The sequence below is a fragment of the Rhinopithecus roxellana genome, chromosome 9, assembly GCF_007565055.1.
Source record: "Rhinopithecus roxellana isolate Shanxi Qingling chromosome 9, ASM756505v1, whole genome shotgun sequence".
Classification (NCBI taxonomy): Eukaryota; Metazoa; Chordata; class Mammalia; order Primates; family Cercopithecidae; genus Rhinopithecus; species Rhinopithecus roxellana.
In genome coordinates this window covers 19,369,451-19,393,395 of record NC_044557.1, presented here as the reverse complement: position 1 = coordinate 19,393,395, position 23,945 = coordinate 19,369,451, and the positions used below count along the sequence as shown (strand labels likewise).

The window sequence follows — 23,945 nt, the reverse complement described above, 5'->3', positions numbered from 1 at the left end:
TACACCAGTAACAGACAAACAGAGAGCCAAATCATAAGTGAACTCCCATTCACAATTGCTTCAAAGAGAATAAAATACCTAGGAATCCAACTTTCAAGGGGTATGAAGGATCTCTTCAAGGAGAACTACAAACCATTGCTCAATGAAATAAAAGAGGACACAAACAAATGGAAGAACATTCCATGCTCATGGATAGCAAGAATCAATATCGTGAAAATGGCCTTAATGTCCAAGGCAATTTATAGATTCAATGCCATCCCCATCAAGCTACCAATGACTTTCTTCACAGAATTGGAAAAAACTACTTTAAAGTTCATATGGAAGCAAAAAAGAGCCCGCATTGCCAAGACAATCCTAAGCCAAAAGAACAAAGCTGGAGGCATCATGCTACCTGACTTCAAACTATATTACAGGGCTACAGTAACCGAAACAGCATGGTACTGGTACCAAAACAGAGATATAGATCAATGTAACAGAACAGAGCCCTCAGTAATCTGCCCACACATCTACAACCATCTGATCTTTGACAAAGCTGACAAAAATAAGAAATGGGGAAAGGATTCCCTATGTAATAAATGGTGCTGGGAAAACTGGCTAGCCATAAGTAGAAAACTGAAACTGGATCCCTTCCTTTCACCTTATACAAAAATTAATTCAAGATGGATTAGAGACTTAAATGTTAGAGCTAAAACCATAAAAACCCTAGAAGAAAACCTAGGCAATACCATTCAGGACATAGGCATGGGCAAGGACTTCATGTCTAAAACACCAAAAGCAATGGCAACAAAAGCCAAAATTGACAAATGGGATCTAATTAAACTAAAGAGCTTCTGCACAGCAAAAGAAACTACCATCAGAGTGAGCAGGCAACCTACAGAGTGGGAAAAAAGTTTTGCAATCTACTCATCTGGACTAATATCCAGAATCTACAAAGAACTCAAACAAATTTACAAGAAAAAAACAAATAAACCCATCAAAAAGTGGGCAAAAGATATGAACAGACACTTCTCAAAAGAAGACATTTATGCAGCCAACAGACACATGAAAAAATGCTCATCATCACTGGCCATCAGAGAAATGCAAATCAAAATGACAATGAGATATCGTCTCACACCAGTTAGAATGGTGATCATTAAAAAGTCAGGAAACCACAGGTACTAGAGAGGGTGTGGAGAAATAGGAACACTTTGACACTGTTGGTGGGACTGTAAACTATTTCAACCATTGTGGAAGACAGTGTGGCGATTCCTCAAGGATCTAGAACTAGAAATACCATTCGACCCAGCCATCCCATTACTGGGTATGTACCCAAAGGATTATAAATTATACTGCTATAAAGACACATGCACATGTATGTTTATTGAGGCACTATTCACAATAGCAAAGACTTGGAACCAACCCAAATATCCATCAATGATAGACTGGATTAAGAAAATGTGGCACATATACACCATGGAATACTATGCAGCCATAAAAAAGGATGAGTTCATGTCCTTTGTAGGGACATGGATGCAGCTGGAAACCATCATTCTCAGCAAACTATCGCAAGGACAAAAAACCAAACACTGCATGTTCTCACTCATAGGTGGAATTGAACAATGAGAGCACTTGGACACAGGGTGCGGAACATCACACACCAGGGCCTGTCGTGGGGTGGAGGTAGGGGGGAGGGATAGCATTAGGAGATACACCTAATGTAAATGATGAGTTAACGGGTGCAGCACACCAACATGGCACTTGTATACATATGTAACAAACCTGTACATTGTGCACATGTACCCTAGAACTTGAAGTATAATAATAATAAAAAGTCAGACAGAGTCTTCATCACAAACCAAGATGCTCCTGGGACAGGGGTGGAGGAACCTCACCACAGAGGTCCAGAGTTTCCTATTCCAAATATCCCTCAACTGAAAAATGGATAAAAAAAATGTGGTATATCCAAACAATGGAATATTATTCAGCCCTAAAAAGGAATGAAGCACTGACACTGGTACAACATGATTGTTCCTTGAAACCATTATGCTAAGTGAATAAAGCCAGTCACAAGCATCAAATATTTACATGTGTATTTGAAGCAGCCTCGTTGTCTGGGGCAAGTACAAAGTTTCTTGGTCTCATGGCCAAGGAGATCGAGGTCGTGGACACACACACACAGACACACACACACACACACACACACACACACACACACACACACACACACAGAGGGAGTTTGGAGCAGGAGTTTAATAGACAAAAGGGAAGAACAGAGAGGGGTCCCAAGTGGGTTGCCAAGTTGTCAGGGTTTTTATAAATGGGCTAGTGAGGAGGGGGCTCCTGAGGAGGGGATGTCTTCTCCTCCTAGGACCAGACGATTTGATTGAGACCAGGTGCGCTATCTGTGTGGCGCAGAGTTTTTTGTCAGTTCTCATTCCATTCCCTGCACACATAGGCAGAATCTCAGTCTGTGTAACTTTGTTATGCTTATCTGGGAGGGAGAGTTTCTGTGTCTGTTCCCAGACATCTTCTTGCAGCTGCAGGCATTCCCTCCCCCCAACAAGTCTGCTTTTAGCTTTCCTATCTTAGCGTGCCTAAAGGGAAAGGAATGTGCTTATTAAAGTTCGCTGTTTTACTGGGGCCCATTGTTTAAGTGTGAAGTTTGGTGATTACGCAGGAGACTTTCCCCTTCTTTCTGTGCCCAAGCTGCTGATCTGTGATTTACAGCCTGAACTTTCGCCTGCTTGTTGTTAGAAGAGAAGTGATTTCTTTGAACTGCCTGAGGTGAGAAAGGGGGCTATTTTTGAGCTGCGTTTTGTTAAAAGGAAAGATTTCTACCAGGGACTCACTTTACCTTGTGTACCTAAATAATTTCTTTCTGCCTCCTATAACATATTCATTTGTATGAAATGTCGAGAACAGAGACATCTCTTGAGATAGAAATTAGTTTAGTGGTTATTTAGGGAGTGGAGGGGTGGGACAAAGAACTTGTGTTGGGGGTGGGAGGGTACTGTATGGCTAATGGGCACAGAGTTTTTTCACGATGCGATGAAACTAATTTCAAATTGACTATAGTGATGGTCACACATATCTGGGAACATACTAAAAATCACTTAATTGTATGCTTTAAATGGGTAAACTGCATGGCATGTGAATTATATCTCAATAAAGCTGTTTAAAAATATAACCTGGGACAATTTTACCAGAAAATATAACCTGGGATAATTCCACCAGACTTCTCTCATCTTCATTGCCACTAACTTATTTTGGGTCATTGTGTTCACTGGCCTGCTTCTTGTCAATAATAATTTTTGAGCTATCTGTTCAGGTGTACCAGTACCTAGCAGATCCAAGTTTTAGTCCTCATGTGTTTTATTTATTTTGTTTTTTATTTTTTGAGATAGAGGTTTGTTCTTGTTGCCCAGGCTGGAGTGCAATGGCACAGTCTTGGCTCACTGCAACCTCTACCTCTGGGGTTCAAGCAATTCTCCTGCCTCAGCCTTCCAAGTAGCTGGGATTATAAGTGCCCACCACCACACCAGGGTAATTTTGTATTTTTAGTAGAGACAGAGTTTCACCATGTTGGCCAGGCTGGTCTCGAACTCCTGACCTCAGGTGATCCGCCCATCTTGGCCTCCCAAAGTACTGAGATTACAGGCATGAACCACCATGTCCGGCCCTGATCAGTTTTATTTTTGCACACAATTTTGCACACAATTTTTGCACACATATTTTGACACAATTCATCCCTGAAATAGGGGGTACTGGAGTAAAAGGCTTGAATGTGATAGATGAATTAGGTTTTGGACATGTGCCATTTAAGATATTTGTCAAAAAGCTAAGGGAGGCAGTTGCATAGTCTTCTACAGTGGTCTCAATTTTTCTCTCTCCCCTTGCCTTGCTGCCCTTCCTGTCTCCAGAGTTTCTTACTCAGAGCTTAGAGTCACTGTTAACAAAACAGTCAGATTGCATTGCAAAAGTTTTCTTTTCCCTTAGAATGCTATATTATAATCTTGTGTAGTAAGCAAGGTACACAATTGAAGTAAAGTGCTTTCTGATTGTCTTTTCAAGAAAAAGTTCCATTTTCTTGAATTCTCTTTATTTGCAAAAATAACACTAAATATTAAAGCTTTCCTTTCTCTTTCCTCCACTGATTATAATATAGTTTTATGAGAAAAATACACAGTTGAAGAAAAGTGCTTTTTGATGGTCTTAGTAGGATAAACTCCATTTTCTTTTTTGCAAATATATTTCAAATAATTTTGTGTATTTATAGGGTACAGTGTGATATTTTGATCTACGTATACATTATAGAATGCTTCAGTCAAGCTAGTTAACATATCCATCACCTCATCAATTTATCATTTCTTTGTGGTGAGAACATTGAAAATAAATTTTAGCAATTTTGAAATATGCTTATTATATTAACTGTGGTCACCATGTAGTGTAAGAGATCATTAAAACTTATTCTTTCAGTCTGACTCATACTTTGTACCTTTAGATCAACATTTTCCCTTTCTCCATCCCTCATCCCACTTTCCCTAGCCTCTGGTAATCACCTTTCTATAAGACAGACTTTATTAGATTTCATACACAAATGAGATCATACAGTATTTATCTTTCTGTGCCTGGCATATTTCCCTTAGCATAACGTTCTCTGGTTCCATCCCTGTTGTAAATGAATTTCCTTTGTTAAGGCTGTGTACTATTCCATTGTGTATATGTACCACATTTTCTTTATTCACTCATTCCTCATCGACACTTAGGTTGATTCCATGTCTTGGTATTATGAATAATGGTGAAATTGTACCAGCATTAAAAAGTTCAATTTTCTTGATTTTTCCGTATTTGCAAAGATATTTAAGTCAGCAGTAGCATGTAGAAAATTGCTAGTAATAATAGCTAATAATAATAGCTGTTATTTCTCTTTTCCTCTTTCTCTTCCACCTTAGTAAATAAAACCTGCCATAAAACCGTGATATGGAGAAACAAAATTACCAAGAATCTCACTAAAAAGGAAAATCTGGCTTATTTACCCCAATGTAACTACTGAGGGCTTTAAACAACTTAAACTTCTCTGCAACAAATTTTGCTCAACCTATGCTTCCATCTGGCATTTCCTCTCCCTGCCCTGTGAAAGTGGCCCAGCCCCCAGAGCTTCTCAGGCCTCACCCCCAGGGTCCTGGGGCAGCACAGGGTCCTCCCTGGCCCAGGCGCCCGGTGGCCAAGAGCCTGCCCGCGAGCTCAGCGCTGCTCAACGGTCTCTGTCCTTGGCTGTGCCTCCTGCGCTCTGGTTGAGCCATGTTCCTTCTCCTTGCCTTCCTCTCTGAGCTTGGAAGGCTGCAAGCCCACGTAGGTAAGTCCACCGGAGCCTCCCCTTTCTTCTTCGGCTTTAGAGCGGGCCTGGGCTCTTCCTGGGAGCAGTTTCTTGTTATTCTGGGACCCTCCCCCGCTCCCTTTTGGCATCTCAAGCAGGTGCTTCCGGTGTGTCAGGGACACCTTTCCATGCCAGGCCAGGGGAAGCAAGGTCCTTAGCGGAGGAGCTGTTAGCGCTCTGCATCAGCGCCCATGGTCTCAGTGGCCCACACGCAGTGCGCCTTCCGGGATCTTCCCACTCGGTGAAGGATGGAGGTGGTGGAGTACTAATTGCCTTCAGCGAACGCCTCAGAGTCCTGAGGAAGCAAGCCTCACAGCGATTCTAAAAGGGAGCTAGAGGGGCCTGTAGAACAGCAATGTCTACTTTTTTTTTCTTTTTTTGTACCTTAGCCATTTTCAATGTGCTGTTAATTATGTAGTGAAATTTGTGGACTAGAGAGTGTGAGCACATGTAAAAACGTTTACTTAAGATTTTAGGCGCCACCATGCAGTCAGGGATAAGAACCCATGCTTGACTGAAACGATTGTGGATGCAAAACAAAGACGAAAACAAACACATTTCCTTACTTCAGGTTCTGAAGGAATATTTCTGCATGTCACAGTTCCACGGAAGATTGTGTCAAATGACAGTGAAGTTTCAGAGAGGAAGGTAAATGATGAGGAATATTTATTCTATATTTAAAGTTTTATGGCAATTTTGATTTACCCTTATATTAAGTCAGATCATACGGAATTGTATTCATTGCCAAATCATAATATTTTGCCTGTGTTATTTTGTCTCCTGCCATGTTTTGATCCTCTTCTCCCCCATTTCTACTGCTTATTTCCCTGTCTTTTCTCTTCATCTCTTCCTAACACACTACTTGTTCACAATTTCCAAGAAATGTTCAGCAATCAAACTGGTAGGAAAAAGAAACCAATATAAAATATGCATGACCATGGTTTAGCCAACAAATTAACAAATTTTTTATTGTCCACTAAATGATGTAGAAATTGGTCATAAGCAAAATTTAGACATGGAAAATTTGATCCACAAGCATCAGTCTTAATAGCATGTAACCTACAAAGACATTTGTAAAAAGCGAAGAAAAAATAAGAATGTCACATTTGCCCTGTTATGATGCAAAATATTACAATAAGTAAAAATTAACTGGAAAAAGAAGTTGGAAAATTACTAACCTGCTAGATTAAAAAGTGATTAAACTGAAGGCCTTCAGTCTTGTATATTTGCTTGATTAAAATGCCTGAAATCGACATAGTTAAAATGTTCTATTTTACAAACTGGAGGTTACAATATAGGGGTTTATATTTCTATGCAGTCAAAAGGTACACAATATATGTCAACTCTGAAAATGTTTCAGGTTGAAAGAGTGATTTTAAAATTATGAGTAAGGAAAAGATTAATTCATTAATTCTATTTTGGCACACAATATTGGGACTTACCATGGCTATGTTTTACTAGTGAACAATTGTAATAAATAAAATATATGTCAAATTGTGTTTAGGAATCACAATAAAATGAATACTTTCCTTTAGAGAGGTTGGAAAGGATTTTCATTTATCAATCTTATTTATCACATTATCCTCCTGAAGTGGAATTATTGATTATATATATTCATTTTAAAAGACAGAGGATTAAAAAATATTAATGGCATCAAATCTGTGTCAGCATGTAGAGTCTAATCTTTAATTTGTAACTCCAATTCCACTACAGTAAGCTGCTTTCTGTTGAAAAGTTACTTGCATAAGTTATTTTCTGCCAACACAATGCCTCATGACTGTAATCCCATCCCAACCCTTTGGGATCCCAAGGTGGGAGGATTGCTTGAGCCCAGGAGTTTGAGGCCAGCTTGGGCAAGTTGGTGAGAGCCGATCTCTACAAAAATAACCTAACTGGGTGTGGTAGTGTGTGCCGGTAGTCCGAGGTGTTCTGGAGGCTGAGGCAGGAGTATCCCTTGAGCCCAGGGTTTGGAGGCTGCAGTCAGCTATGATTGTGTCACTGTACTCCAGCCTGGATGACAGAGGGAGACTTCATCTCTTAAAAACAAAAAACAAACAAAAAACCCCAACTATCTATCTATCTATCTATCTATCTATCTATCTATCTATCTATCTATCTGTCTGTCTGTCTGTCTGTCTGTCTGTCTGTCTGTCTGTCTATCTATCTATCTATCTATCTATCTATCTATCTATCTATCTTTCTGGTTTTTTTCCCCCTGATTTACTACTATTGCACGTTGTCATTGTATAATCACTGTAAACTTCAAATTTCTTACTACTTGTCAAGAAGCATATAGCAACTACGCAGGGCTTGATGAAATAGTTTTACTATGAGAGACATGCAGTATTCAGTCCTTGTCTACACTTTTGGTATTATTTATATGGAATTCTTGAAGTTATATTTTATTGTATATGGTATTCTCTTCATGTTTTAAAAACTTTATTGAGTTATAATTGATATAAAAATTGCACATATCTAGTGTAGACATTTTGATGAGTTTGAATATATGCATACACCCATGATATCATGACCACAATCGATGTACTAAACATATCCATCACTTCCAAAAATGTCCTTGCATACTTTAATTTTGTATTTTGTGCTAAGAATGCTGAAGATGAGAAAGATCCTCTTAACATATTTTCAAGTGCACAATGATGTATCGTTAACTATAGGTACTATGTTATACAGCATATCTCTAGAACTTATTCATCTTTCATTACTGGAACTTTGTATTCATTGAGCAACAATTCCCCACTTCTCTCTTTCCCCAGACCCGTGGCAACCACTATTCTATTTTCTGCTTTTATGATTTTGACTATTTTATTTATTTATTTGAGGTGGAGTTTCCCTCTGTTGCCCAGGCTGGAGTGCAGTGGTGTGATCTTGGCTCACTGCAACCTCCACCTCCCAGGCTCAAGCAGTTCTTGTGTTTCAGCCTCCTGAGTAGCTGGGATTACAGGTGCGTGCTACCACACCTGGATACTTTTGTATTTTTTTAGTAGAGATGGGGTTTCACCATGCTGGCCAAGCTGGTCTTGAACTCCTGAACTCAAGTGTTCTGCCAGACTCAGCCTCCCCAAGTGCCGGCATTACAGGCGTTAGCCACCACACCCACCTATTTTAGCTATTTTAGATTCCTCATATAAGTAAGTGGAATCATATAGTGTTTGTCATTCTGTGACCGTCTTAGTGTTCCAATATGTTTATATGCCACATTTTCTTTATGAGTTAATGTCATTGAACTTTTGGGTTGCTTCCAAACCATGAATATTGTGAATAATGTTGGAATTAACATGGGGCTGCAGATATCTCTTCAAGGTCATGGCTTTAATTATTTTTTGGATATGTAGCCAGATGTTACATTGCTGGATCACATGGTAGTTCTATTTTTAATTTTTTGTGGAACCTCCATACTGGTTTTCATAATGGCTGCACCATTCTCCATTCCCACCAATAGTGTACAAGAATTCCAACTTCTCCACATCTTTGCCAGTGCTTGTTATCTTTTGCTTTTGTTTGTGGGTATGGGTTTCTTTGTTTTTTTAATAAAACCCATTATAATAGCTGTGAGGTGATATCTCATTGTGGTTTTGATCCTGCATTTTTCTGATGATTAATGATATTGAGTACTGTTCCTTATACCTGATGGTCATTTGTATGTTTTCTTTGGACAGAAGTCTATTCAGGTCCTTTGCCCATTGTTTAATCAGGTTATTTGTTTTGTTTTGTTTTTGGCTGTTGAGTTGTAGAAGGTCCTTTTGACATTTTGGATATTAATTCTTTGTCATATAGATCGTTTGAAAATATATTCTTCTATTCCATAAAACAATGGCTTAAATTTTAGGATATTACAGGAACTATGAAGAAAGTTTCAAACCTTCTGTTTTATCTAAGTATACATATGGAAGCCGTAGTACCCATTGTTGGTTCAACACTGGGAAACAACTCTCCAGTTGGGGAGAGCTGACCTCAGTTAGGATGTGTTTGTTTCCTGCTATCAATGCCTTCTTATCAAAGACCATTGTGAACACACTAGCAATTGAACAAATGAGAATTATTACACATTGCAGTGAGGGAGAATGCACACCGTGGGGAGCCATGGAACATCTCTTTAGGAGGTTGTTAAAGCACTTATAAGACATTGGCGTGTTTTGGGAATTTGGGGGAAGTTTTAGGGCTTGTGCCTTCCATCTGGTTTAGATGTGGTCCGGAAGTAGGCATAATACTATGATTGTGTATCTTAGTAAGTCTTATCTAGGGCACAGGAAGACCAGAAGATTCCTAAATCTGTCATTAGTTAAGAAGCAGCAGCCATTCACACTAGCCCAGCAAGGGTATATTCAATCTTTCTTTCTTTTTTTTTTTTTTTGACTTGGAAGGGCTTACATTTTGTTGGTGTTCACACACGATTATGAAGTAGTGTTGGTTTTGTCTTGATACGTAATTGTCTCACAGTGGTCCTGTGTTACACTGATGTCCTTTTAAAGTGATTATATTCAACAGAAGAATTCCAAGGCTAGCTGATAGTACCAAGCCAACTCTTTAATGTTACTGGCTGCTCTCCCCTTTCTTATTCTTTATGTAATTAATTTATGTTATGCACATTATGTCTTACTCAGACTATAGCCAGAAGCAAGCATTGGAATCATAAATGTCTGCACAAGACAAATATATATATATTTTGTAGTGAATTAAGTTGTCATGGTAAGGTTGAGAAGAACTATCTATGCAGAATATCTATTCCAAATGACTGTTGTTTATAGATATTAATATAAATAGAAAATATAAGAATATATGTAACTGTATATTATGTATAAATTATGTATGATTGTGTATATTATATATATCAAGATGTATGTATATATTCCTTGACATGCACATTTTACACACACAAACATGTCAATGATTATGTACACACATGAAGAAATATATAAATATATACACCAACATGTGTGTATGTATGTATATATTTTTATTATTAATGTTTTTATTAATAATAAATAGTTTTTAATTACAAATTTTGTAACATATGTTTAAAAATTTTACACTTTCATTTTAAGTACTCCTTGAGTCATATTCTATACTTTTTTATTCATTTTTCAATATTTTAAAATGAATACTGTCATTCGTTTTTGGCTCAAGTATTTTGGGAAGAGGACATTTTGCCTTTAATTTCCAAAATAAATTTTCCTAGGTTTTCTTTTTTATACTAAAATAACATTTTACATTGATAAATAACACATATATCTCAATGAATTTTCACAAAGTAGACACACCTCCAAAATTAGCACTCGATTCAGAAATAGAACATAAGGAGCAAGTCACAAACTCTCTCCTGATTCCTTCTAGTTATTTTCCTGCTTATTTTGACTTATAAGGTCCTTGCTTATTATTGTTCAAAATTGAAAGTTACAGGCATATCTTGGAGATATTGCAGGTTTGGTTCTGACTTACACTTGGTTCTAGACTAATGTAAGTCACACAAACTTTTTGTGTGACTAATGTAAGTCACACAAACTTTTGGTATCCCAGTGCATACCAAAGTTCTGTTTACACTATACTATAGTTTATTAAGTGTGCGATAGTGCTATGGCTAAAGATAACAATGTATAAACCTTAATTTAAAATACTTTATTACTAAAAAATGATAACTATCATCTCAATTTTCAGTGAGTTGTAATCATTTGCTGACAGATGCCCTTGCCTGATGTTGATGGCTGCTGACTGATCAGGGTGGTGGTTGAAGGTTGGGGTGGCTGTGGCAATTTCTTAAAATAAGACAATGATGAAGTTTGCTGTGTCGATTGTTCCTTTCGTGAAAGATTTCTCTGTAGTATGCAATGATGTTTGATAGCATTTTACCCACAGTAGAACTTATTTTAAAATTGGACTCAATCTTCTCCAATCCTGCCACAGCTTTATCAACTAAGTTTATGTAATATTCTGAACCGTTTTTTTTTTTTTTTTTTTGTAATTTTAACAGTATTCACAGCATCTTTACCAGGAGTAGATTCCATCTCAGGAAACCAACTTCTTTGCTCATCCATGAGAAGTAACTCCTCATCCATTCAAGTTTTATTATGAGATTGCAAAAATTCAGTCATATCTTCAGGCTCCACTCCTAATTCTAGTTCCCTTGCCATTTCTACCACATCTGTAGTTATTTTCTCCACTGAAGTCTTGAATCCCTCAAAGTCATTCGTGAGGGCTGTAATGAACTTTTTCTGAGTTCCTCTTACTGTTGATGTCTTAACCTCTTCCCATGAATCGTGAATGGTCTAAATGACATGTAGAATGGTGAATTCTTTCCATACTGTTTTCAATAGACTTTGCCCAGATCCAGTAGAGGAATCACTATTTGTGGCAGCTATATCCTTACAAAATGTATTTCTTAAGTAATAAGACTTTAAAGTCAAAATATCTCCTTGACTAGGCTGCAGAATGGATGCTGTGTTCGCAGGCAGGAAAACAGCATTAATTTCCTTGCACATCTCCATTAGAACTCTTGGGTGACCAGGTACATTGTCAATGAGCAGTAATATTTTGACAGGAATCTTTTTTTCTGAGCAGTAGGTCTCAACAGTCAACTTCAAATATTTAGTAAACCATGTTATAAATAGTTATATTTTCATCCAGACTTTGTTGTTACATTTCTCATCACAGGCATAGTAGATTTAGTATAATTCTTAACGGCCCTAGCATTATCAGAATGGTCACTGAGTATTGGCTTCAATTTAAAGTCACTAGCTGTGTAATAAGCATTAACAAGAGTCAGCCTGTCTTTTAAAGCAAGACATTAACTTGGGGTGAATGATAGTTCTGTTTTTACTTTTTTTGATGTTTGACCCAGCAATCTCACTAATGGGTATCTACCCAAAGGAATATAGATCATATAAAAAAGACACTGGCACTTGTGTATATATTGCAGCACTATTCACCATAACAAAGTCATGGAACCAATCTAAATGTCCACCAACAGTTCACTGGATAAAGAAAATGTGGTATATATACACCATGGAATATTATGCAGCCATAAAAAGAAGAAAGTACAGAATCTTTCAATTTACCACTGTCCTTATGGATGCACAGCCTCGCTGACTATCAGGTCTCACATGTTTGTTTCAATTAATGAATCTATATTTACACATCATCACTCAAATTTTCATAGTGTACCTTAGGGTTCTCTCCTAGTGCTGTGTGCCATGTGGGTTTGAACAAATGTGTAATTACAAATGCCCACTAATAGTATCATACAGAATAGGTTCACTGCTCTAAAATTCCTTTGTGCTCTACCTAATCATCCCTCCCCACCAACCAAATCCTTGACATTTACTTATTCTTTTACAGTCTCTATAGTTTTGCCTTTTCCAGAGTGTGTTATAATTGGAATCTTGAAGTATGTAGCCTTTTCGATGGCTTTTCTTTCCACTTAGTATGTGTTTAAGATTCCTTTATATCTTTTATTGGTTTGATAGCTCATTTCTTTCTATCACTGAATAATAATCTATTGTCCGGCTGTACCAAAGTTTATTTAGCCATTTACCTATAAAGAATGTATTGGGGGGGCGGAGCAAGATGGCCGAATAGGAACAACTCCAGTCTCCAACTCCCAGCGCGAGCGACACAGAAGACCGGTGATTTCTGCATTTTCAACTGAGGTACTGGGGTCATCTCACTAGGGAGTGCCGGACAATCGGTGCTGGTCAGCTGCTGCAGCCTGACCAGCGAGAGCTGAAGCAGGGCGAGGCATCGCCTCACCTGGAAGCGCAAGGGGGAAGGGGATCCGTTTTCCTAGCCAGGGGAACTGAGACACACAACACCTGGAAAATCGGGTAACTCCCACCCCAATACTGCGCTGTAAGCATACAGGCATTCCAGGAGAATATATCCCACACCTGGCCGGGAGGGTCCCACGCCCACGAAGCCTCCCTCATTGTTAACACAGCAGTCTGCCGCGATCTATCCGCAAGGCAGCAGCGAGGCTGGGGGAGGGGCGCCCGCCATTGCTGAGGCTTAAGTAGGTAAACAAAGCCGCTGGGAAGCTCGAACTGGGTGGAGCTCACAGCAGCTCAAGGAAGCCTGCCTGTCTCTGTAGTCTCCACCTCTGGGGACAGCGCACAGCTGAAGACCAACAGGGGAAGTAGCGGGAGCCGGTGCAGACGCGAACGACTCTGTCTGACAGCTTTGGGGAGAGCCGCGGATCTCCCAACGCGGAGGTTGAGATCTGAGAACGGACAGACTGCCTGCTCAGGTGTGTCCCTGACCCCTGAGTAGCCTAGCTGGGAGAAATCCCCCACTAGGGGCAGTCTGACACCCCACACCTCACAGGGTGGAGTACACCCCTGAGAGGACACTTCCAAAGGAAGAATCAGACAGGTACACTCGCTGTTCAGCAATATTCTATCTTCGGCAACCTCTGCTGCTGATACCCAGGCAAACAGGGTCTGGAGTGGACCTCAAGCAATCTCCAACAGACCAACAGAGAGTCCTTCTGACTGTCAGAAGGAAAACTATCAAACAGGAAGGACACCTATACCAAAACCCCATCAGTTCGTCACCACCATCAAAGACCAGAGACAGATAAAACCACAAAGATGGGGAAGAAGCAGGGCAGAAAAGCTGGAAATTCAAAAAATAAGAGCGCATCTCCCCCTGCAAAGGAGCGCAGCCCATCACCAGCAACGGATCAAAGCTGGACAGAGAATGACTTGGACGAGAGGAGAGAAGAAGGCTTCAGTCCATCAAACTTATCAGAGCTAAAGGAGGAATTACGTACCCAGCGCAAAGAAACTAAAAATCTTGAAAAAAGAGTGGAAGAATTGACAGCTAGACTCATTAATGCAGAGAAGATCATAAACGAAATGACAGAGATAAAAACCATGACACGAGAAATACGTGACAAATGCACAAGCTTCAGTAACCAACTCGATCAACTGGAAGAAAGAGTATCAGCGATTGAAGATCAAATGAATGAAATGAAGCGAGAAGAGAAACCAAAAGAAAAAAGAAGAAAAAGAAATGAGCAAAGCCTGCAAGAAGTATGGGATTACGTAAAAAGACCAAATCTACGTCTGATTGGGGTGCCTGAAAGTGAGGGGGAAAATGGAACCAAGTTGGAAAACACTCTTCAGGATATCATCCAGGAGAACTTCCCCAACCTAGTAGGGCAGGCCAACATTCAAATTCAGGAAATACAGAGAACGCCACAAAGATACTCCTCCAGAAGAGCAACTCCAAGACACATAATTGCCAGATTCACCAAAGTTGAAATGAAGGAAAAAATCTTAAGGGCAGCCAGAGAGAAAGGTCGGGTCACCCACAAAGGGAAGCCCATCAGACTAACAGCAGATCTCTCGGCAGAAACTCTACAAGCCAGAAGAGAGTGGGGGCCAATATTCAACGTTCTTAAAGAAAAGAATTTTCAACCCAGAATTTCATATCCAGCCAAACTAAGTTTCATAAGTGAAGGAGAAATAAAATCCTTTACAGATAAGCAAATGCTTAGAGATTTTGTCACCACCAGGCCTGCCTTACAAGAGACCCTGAAGGAAGCCCTAAACATGGAAAGGAACAACCGGTACCAGCCATCGCAAAAACTTGGCAAAATGTAAAGACCATCGAGGCTAGGAAGAAACTGCATCAACTAACGAGCAAAATAACCAGTTAATATCATAATGGCAGGATCAAGTTCACACATAACAATATTAACCTTAAATGTTAATGGACTAAATGCTCCAATTAAAAGACACAGACTGGCAAACTGGATAAAGAGTCAAGACCCATCAGTCTGCTGTATTCAGGAGACCCATCTCACATGCAGAGACATACATAGGCTCAAAATAAAGGGATGGAGGAAGATCTACCAAGCAAATGGAGAACAAAAAAAAGCAGGGGTTGCAATCCTAGTCTCTGATAAAACAGACTTTAAACCATCAAAGATCAAAAGAGACAAAGAAGGCCATTACATAATGGTAAAGGGATCAATTCAACAGGAAGAGCTAACTCTCCTAAATATATATGCACCCAATACAGGAGCACCCAGATTCATAAAGCAAGTCCTTAGAGACTTACAAAGAGACTTAGACTCCCATACAATAATAATGGGAGACTTCAACACTCCGCTGTCAACATTAGACAGATCAACGAGACAGAAAGTTAACAAGGATATCCAGGAATTGAACTCATCTCTGCACCAAGCGGACCTAATAGACATCTATAGAACTCTCCACCCCAAATCAACAGAATATACATTCTTCTCAGCACCACATCGCACTTATTCCAAAATTGACCACATAATTGGAAGTAAAGTACTCCTCAGCAAATGTAAAAGAACAGAAATTATAACAAACTGTCTCTCAGACCACAGTGCAATCAAACTAGAACTCAGGACTAAGAAACTCAATCAAAACCGCTCAACTACATGGAAACTGAACAACCTGCTCCTGAATGACTACTGGGTACATAACGAAATGAAAGCGGAAATAAAGATGTTCTTTGAAACCAATGAGAACAAAGATACAACATACCAGAATCTCTGGGACACATTTAAAGCAGTGTGTAGAGGGAAATTTATAGCACTAAATGCCCACAAGAGAAAGCAGGAAAGATCTAAAATTGACACTCTAACATCACAATTAAAAGAACGAGAGAGGCAAGAGCAATCACATTCAAAAGCTAGCAGAAGGCAAGAAATAACTAAGATCAGAGCAGAACTGAAGGAGATAGAGACACAAAAAACCCTCCAAAAAATCAATGAATCCAGGAGTTGGTTTTTTGAAAAGATCAACAAAATTGACAGACCGCTAGCAAGGCTAATAAAGAAGAAAAGAGAGAGGAATCAAATAGATGCAATAAAAAATGATAAAGGGGATATCACCACCGACCCCACAGAAATACAAACTACCATCAGAGAATACTATAAACGCCTCTACGCAAATCAACTAGAAAATCTAGAAGAAATGGATAATTTCCTGGACACTTACACTCTCCCAAGGCTAAACCAGGAAGAAGTTGAATCCCTGAATAGACCAATAGCAGGCTCTGAAATTGAGGCAACAATTAATAGCCTACCCACCAAAAAAAGTCCAGGACCAGATGGATTCACAGCTGAATTCTACCAGAGGTACAAGGAGGAGCTGGTACCATTCCTTCTGAAACTATTCCAATCAATAGAAAAAGAGGGAATCCTCCCTAACTCATTTTATGAGGCCAACATCATCCTGATACCAAAGCCTGGCAGAGACACAACAAAAAAAGAGAATTTTAGACCAATATCCCTGATGAACATTGATGCAAAAATCCTCAATAAAATACTGGCAAACCGGATTCAGCAGCACATCAAAAAGCTTATCCACCATGATCAAGTGGGCTTCATCCCTGGGATGCAAGGCTGGTTCAACATTCGCAAATCAATAAACGTAATCCAGCATATAAACAGAACCAAAGACAAGAACCACATGATTGTCTCAATAGATGCAGAAAAGGCTTTTGACAAAATTCAACAGCCCTTCATGCTAAAAACGCTCAATAAATTCGGTATTGATGGAACGTACCTCAAAATAATAAGAGCTATTTATGACAAACCCACAGCTAATATCATACTGAATGGGCAAAAACTGGAAAAATTCCCTTTGAAAACTGGCACAAGAGAGGGATGCCCTCTCTCACCACTCCTATTCAACATAGTGTTGGAAGTTCTGGCTAGGGCAATCAGGCAAGAGAAAGAAATAAAGGGTATCCAGTTAGGAAAAGAAGAAGTCAAATTGTCCCTGTTTGCAGATGACATGATTGTATATTGAGAAAACCCCATTGTCTCAGCCCAAAATCTCCTTAAGCTGATAAGCAACTTCAGCAAAGTCTCAGGATACAAAATTAATGTGCAAAAATCACAAGCATTCTTATACACCAGCAACAGACAAGCAGAGAGCCAAATCAGGAATGAACTTCCATTCACAATTGCTTCAAAGAGAATAAAATACCTAGGAATCCAGCTTACAAGGGATGTAAAGGACCTCTTCAAGGAGAACTACAAACCACTGCTCAGTGAAATCAAAGAGGACACAAACAAATGGAAGAACATACCATGCTCATGGATAGGAAGAATCAATATCGTGAAAATGGCCATACTCCCCAAGGTTATTTATAGATTCAATGCCATCCCCATCAAGCTACCAATGACTTTCTTCACAGAATTGGAAAAAACTGCTTTAAAGTTCATATGGAACCAAAAAAGAGCCCGCATTGCCAAGACAATCCTAAGTCAAAAGGACAAAGCTGGAGGCGTCACGCTACCTGACTTCAAACTATACTACAAGGCTACAGTAAGCAAAACAGCATGGTACTGGTACCAAAACAGAGATATAGACCAATGGAACAGAACAGAGTCCTCAGAAATAATACCGCACATCTACAGCCATCTGATCTTTGACAAACCTGAGAGAAACAAGAAATGGGGAAAGGATTCCCTATTTAATAAATGGTGCTGGGAAAATTGGCTAGCCATAAGTAGAAAGCTGAAACTGGATCCTTTCCTTACCCCTTATACGAAGATTAATTCAAGATGGATTAGAGACTTAAATGTTAGACCTAATACCATAAAAACCCTAGAAGAAAATCTAGGTAGTACCATTCAGGACATAGGCATGGGCAAGGACTTCATGTCTAAAACACCAAAAGCAACGGCAGCAAAAGCCAAAATTGACAAATGGGATCTAATTAAACTAAAGAGCTTTTGCACAGCAAAAGAAACTACCATCAGAGTGAACAGGCAACCTACAGAATGGGAGAAAATTTTTGCAACCTACTCATCTGACAAAGGGCTAATATGCAGAATCTACAAAGAACTCAAACAAATATACGAGAAAAAAACAAACAACCCCATCAAAAAGTGGGGAAAGGATATGAACAGACATTTCTCAAAAGAAGATATTCATACAGCCAACAGACACATGAAAAAATGCTCATCATCACTGGCCATCAGAGAAATGCAAATCAAAACCACAATGAGATACCATCTCACACCAGTTAGAATGGCAATCATTAAGAAGTCAGGAAACAACAGGTGTTGGAGAGGATGTGGAGAAATAGGAACACTTTTACACTGTTGGTGGGATTGTAAACTAGTTCAACCATTATGGAAAACAGTATGGCAATTCCTCAAGGATCTAGAACTAGATGTACCATATGACCCAGCCATCCCACTACTGGGTATATACCCAAAGGATTATAAATTAGTCTACTACAAAGACACATGTACACGTATGTTTATTGCGGCACTATTCACAATAGCAAAGACTTGGAATCAACCCAAATGTCCATCTGTGACAGACTGGATTAAGAAAATGTGGCACATATACACCATGGAATACTATGCAGCCATAAAAAAGGATGAGTTTGCGTCCTTTGTAGGGACATGGATGCAGCTGGAAACCATCATTCTTAGCAAACTATCACAAGAAGAGAAAACCAAACACCGCATGTTCTCACTCATAGGTGGGAACTGAACAATGAGATCACTTGGACTCGGGAAGGGGAACATCACACACTGGGGTCTATCATGGGGAGGGGGGAGGGGGGAGGAGGGAGGGATTGCATTGGGGAGTTATACATGATATAAATGATGAATTGATGGGTGCTGACGAGTTGATGGGTGCAGCACACCAACATGGCATAAGTTTACATATGTAACAAACCTGCACGTTATGCACATGTACCCTAGAACTTAAAGTATAATAAAAAAAAAAAAAAAAAAAAAAAAAGAGAAAAAAAAAAAAAAAAAAAAAGAATGTATTGGCTGCTTCTAAGATTTGGCAGCTATGAATTAAGCCGCCATAAGTATTTCTACATAGGTACTTGTATGGACATAAGTTTTCAGCTCTTTTCAGTAAATACCAAGGAACACAATTGCTGGATTATATGGTAAGAGTATGTGTAGTGTTGTAAGCAACTGCCAGCTTATCCTCCAAAGTTGATCTATTATTTTGCATTTCTACCAACGAGGAATAAGAGTTCCTGTGGCTCCTCATCTTTACTTCAATAGGGGTTGTCAGTGTTTGGGTTTTGACTATTCAAATCAATGTGTAATAGTATTTTATTTTTAATTTGCAATTCCTTAATAATATATAAGGGTTAATTTTTTTAGAGCAGTATTAGGTTCAGAGAAAAGTTGAGAAGAAAGTACAGAATCTTTCAATATACCACTGTCCTTATGGATGCATGGCCTCCCTGACTATCAGGTCTCATGTTTGTTTGACATATGTCTTATTTGCTTGACATATATCTTATTTGATGAGATGTCTGTTTGTTTAGGTTTTTGTTTCTTTTTAAAGTCTGGCTGTTCATTTTATTATTGTTGAGTTTTAGGAGTTGTTTACATATTTTGATCCTTTATCATATAGGCCTTTTGCAAATATTTTCTTTTAATCTGTGGTTTATCTCTTCATACACTTGACAATGTCTTTCACAGAGAAGAAATTTTTAGTTTTAATTAAATCCAGTTTATCAATTATTTATTCACGGATCATGCCTCTGGGGTTGTACTAAAAAGTCACTGCCATAGCTAAGGTCACTTAGATTTACTCCTATGTTCTTTGCTTCAAGTAGTTTTATAGTTATGTATTTTACATTTTGGTCTGTTATTAATTTTAAGTCAATTTTGGTGAACTATTATGTTCTGTGTCTAGATTTATTTATTTTTTTAATGTTTGAATATCCAGTTGTCCCAACACCATTCGTTGAAAAGACTATCTTTATTTCATTGTATTTCCTATGCCATTTTGTCAAAGGTAGTTTATTTATATAGATCAATTTCTGTGCTCTTTATTCTGTTCCATTATTCTATTTGTTTATCCTTTAGCCAATACCACATTCTCCTAATTACTGTAGCTTTATAGTTCAGTCTTGACATCAGGTAGTGTCAGTCCTCCAACTTTGTATTTCTCTTTTAGTATTGTGTTGTGTTGCCTGTTCTTGGTCTTTTGCCTCTCCATATAAACCGTAGAATTTGTTTGTCGATATTTGCAAAATAACTAAATGGGATTTTGATGGGAGCTATCTTGAATCTATCTTGAATCTATTAATCAAGTTGGAAATAACTGATGTCTTAATGATATTTAGTGTTGCTATCCATAACATGGAATATTTCACTTAGTTCTTAATTTTTTTTCTATCAGTTTTGTTGTTTTTCTCACATAGATCTTGTATATATTTTGCTAGATTTGTATCTTAAGTATTTTGAGTTATGGATGCTAATGTAAATGTCATTGTTTTTACTTCATATTCCCTTCCTTCATGGCTGGTATGTAGGAAAGCAATTGACTTTTGTATGTTTACCTTCTATCCTGTGACCTTGCTATAATTGTATTTTAGTTCCAGAAGGGTTAGTCATCAATTCTCTCAGAATTTCTACATAGACAATCTTTTTGTCTATGAACAAAGACAGTTTCATTTCTTTTTTTCCCAATCGACTATACCTTTTCTTATTGCATTGGCTGGGACTGGTAGTGTGATGTTGAAAGGAGTGGCTATCTGTGCCTTGTTCCTGATCGTAGCATAAAAAGGTCTAGTTTTTCAAAACCTATGTATGATGTTAGCCTTAGATTTTTTAAAATAGATATTCATTATCAAGGGGAGAATGTGGCCTGCTATTCTTAGTTTGCTGAAAAGTTTTATCATCATCATTATTATTACTCAAAGTGGGTGTTGGCCAGGCACAGTGACTCACGCTTATAATCCTAGCACTTTGGGAGGCCGAGGCAGGTGAATCACCTGAGGTTAGGAGATCGAGACCAGCCTGGCCCACATGGCAAAACCTGGTCTCTACTAAATATATGAAAATTAGCGGGATGTGGTGGCACATGCCCGTGATCCCAGCTACTCGGGAGTCTGAGGAAGGAGAATCACTTGAACCTAAGCTGAGATCACACCACTGCACTCCAGCCTGGGCAGCAGAGCAAGACTCCATCTCAAAAAAAGAAAAAAAAAAAAAGAATAAGAAATGGGTGTTGGATTTTTTTCTTTTTTCTTTTCTTTTTTTTTTTGAGACAGAGTCTTGCTCTCTCACCCAGGCTGGAGTGCCGTGGCGTGATCCTAGCTCACTGCAACTGCCGCCTCCTGGGTTCAAGCGATTCTCCTGCCTCAGCCTCCTGAGTAGCTGGGATTACAGGCACTCACCACCACGCCTGGCTAATTTTGTATTTTTAGTAGAGACGGGGTTTCGCCATGTTGGCCAGGCTGGTCTCAAACTCCTGACCTCTGGTGATCCACCCACCTCGGCCTCCCAAATTTCTAGAATTATGTGCGTGAGCCACTGAGCCGGGCTGGATTTTTTCAAATGCCTTTTCCACATCTATTGAAATGATCTTGTGATTCTTTTCCTTTAGACAATGTGATGATTGCATCAATTGATTTTCAAGTGTTGAGTTACCTTTGCACACCTAGGATAAACTTCACTTGGTTGTAATGTATAAAAAATAAAATAATTTGTATAAAATATGTAAATAGTTTGTATAAAGTAATGTATCAAAATAATTATTTTTATACATTGTTGAATAAGATTTGCTAATATTTTGTTGAGGATTTTTCATCTGGCTTTATAGAAAAAGAAGTATTCCCTGTGCTTCTATCTCTTGAAAGAGATTGTAGAAAATTAATATAAATTGTTTCTTAAATGTTTAGTAGAATTTACCAGTGAATCCATCTGGGCCCAGTGCTTCCTGTTGTAGGAGGTTAATTATCGATTCAATGTCTTTAATAGATGCATTTCAATGGCTTTATATATGTATATACACACACATCCATTTATTTATGTCTTTGTTAATTTCACTAATCATTTTTCTGAAGCTTTTTAGATGCAGATATTACTCATATATTTTATAACTTTTAAAAAATATTTCATGTTTTTGATGCTTGTGTAAATTCCATTTTTGTTGCATATTCCTGTTATCCATTGTTGTTATGTAGAACTAAATTACATTTTAAATATTGAGCTTCCATTCTCATATTACTAAATTCACCCATTAATTCTAGTAGCTTTTTTCATATATTACTGAGAATTTTTTCTGTGTATTATCACGTATTTTGAAGATTTAAAAATTTGTTTTTTTTTTTCTTAATTCTGCCTACTAGTTATTCCTTTTCCTTGTAGTACTGCACTGACTAGAACCTCCAGTACAATACTCAGTAAAAAGTGTGAAATAAATTGTCAATAAATATTTATTTCTTGAGATTTCAGAGAGGATGCATTCAATTATTCACCGTTAAGTCTGACGTTATCTGTAGATTTTGTTCAATGCCTTTTAACAATTTAAGAAAGTTTTCATCTGTTCTTGGTTATTTCTTGCTAATACAAATATTTAAATTTGTAAATTTTTAAAAGCACTGTTAAAGAAAGGTCTGTAAAGTTTCTTTTAATCACAGTTTTTATTTTTCTGCAGGCCACAAAGTTTTATAGGTTATGACTTTATCATTATTTGTTTAAAATTATTTCTAAATTCTCAAAATTGCTTCTTTGACTTAGGGAATATTTAGAAGTGAGTTATTTAATATCTAAAAACTTGAGAAATTGTCTAGATATTTCTCATACTGATTTATATTTTAATTTTATCAGATCCAAATAAATAACTTGCTTTCAGTGACTTAAATATTTTTAGAGTATTGAGGCTTGGGCTAAAATAAGGTATATCTTAATCATTGTTCTTTGTGGATTTCAAAAATGTGTTTATTTCATCTTGGTGGATTGCGTGGTCTATAAATGTAAATTATTTCAAGTTGATGGATAGTGTTTAATCTTCTGTGTCCTTGCTAATTTTCTGTCACTAATGCTATTTCTGTGGATAACTGCTCTCAGTTTGAGAAACAGTTTTTGACTTGCTAATGAGCCTTAATAAGACTGAATGCTTAATCAGGGCACCAGGTTACCCTGGTGGCGAATGCACAACAGGATTTCACCATCAGATGGAAGTTGTATAAACATGACTGGAAGGCTTTTGAATGTGCCTGAAGGCAGTATTAAGTTACATGATGAAGTGGCCCAAATGCCCACAGTCTCAATTCCTATTTGTATTAGTCTGTTCTCACACTGCTATAAAGAAATCACTGAGACTGGGTAAGTTTTAAAGAAAAGAGGTTTAATTGGCTCACAGTTGGGCAGGTTGTACAGGAAGTATGGCTGGGGAGGCCTCAGGAAACATTCAATCATGGTGGAAGGGAAAGGGGAAGTAGGCATGCTTTACATGGCAGGAGCAGGAGGAAGAGAGAGGAGGAGGAGATGCTGCTCACTTTTAAACAACCAAATCTCATGATAATTATCACAAGAACAGCACTGAAAGGGAAATCTGCCTTTCTGATCTAATCACCTCCCACCAGGCCCCACCTCCAACATCAGAGATTACAATTTGATACGAGATTTGAGTGGGGACACAGATCCAAACCGCATCACTGCTGCACTATCTTCTGTCTTCCAGCCCAAATGTGCCAGGGGCCAGGTGGTGGCACTTTGCTCTCAGTAAAGCGTTTAAATCTCCATTTATAGTTAATTGTTTCCTCCACATTTCAGTTTTTCATGCATTTTACAGCTTTATGCACATTT

The 23,945-nt window shown here is 38.3% G+C and overlaps 1 protein-coding gene across 3 annotated transcripts in view; it reads left to right on the top strand.

The window, feature by feature from the left end:
- The first annotated feature begins 5,227 nt into the window (after window positions 1–5,227).
- Window positions 5,228–23,945, top strand: part of LOC104676327 (disintegrin and metalloproteinase domain-containing protein 18) — a 163,245-nt gene continuing 144,527 nt past the window's right edge. For 2 of the 3 annotated variants that reach the window (XM_030937875.1, XM_030937874.1), the window contains exons 1-2: window positions 5,228–5,335; window positions 5,928–6,004. In XM_030937875.1, coding sequence (XP_030793735.1) covers window positions 5,281–5,335; window positions 5,928–6,004 — 132 coding nt within the window. In that variant the 5' untranslated portion in view covers window positions 5,228–5,280. The remainder of the gene's footprint in view (window positions 5,336–5,927; window positions 6,005–23,945) is intronic. The other variant, XM_030937873.1, reaches the window with a different exon arrangement.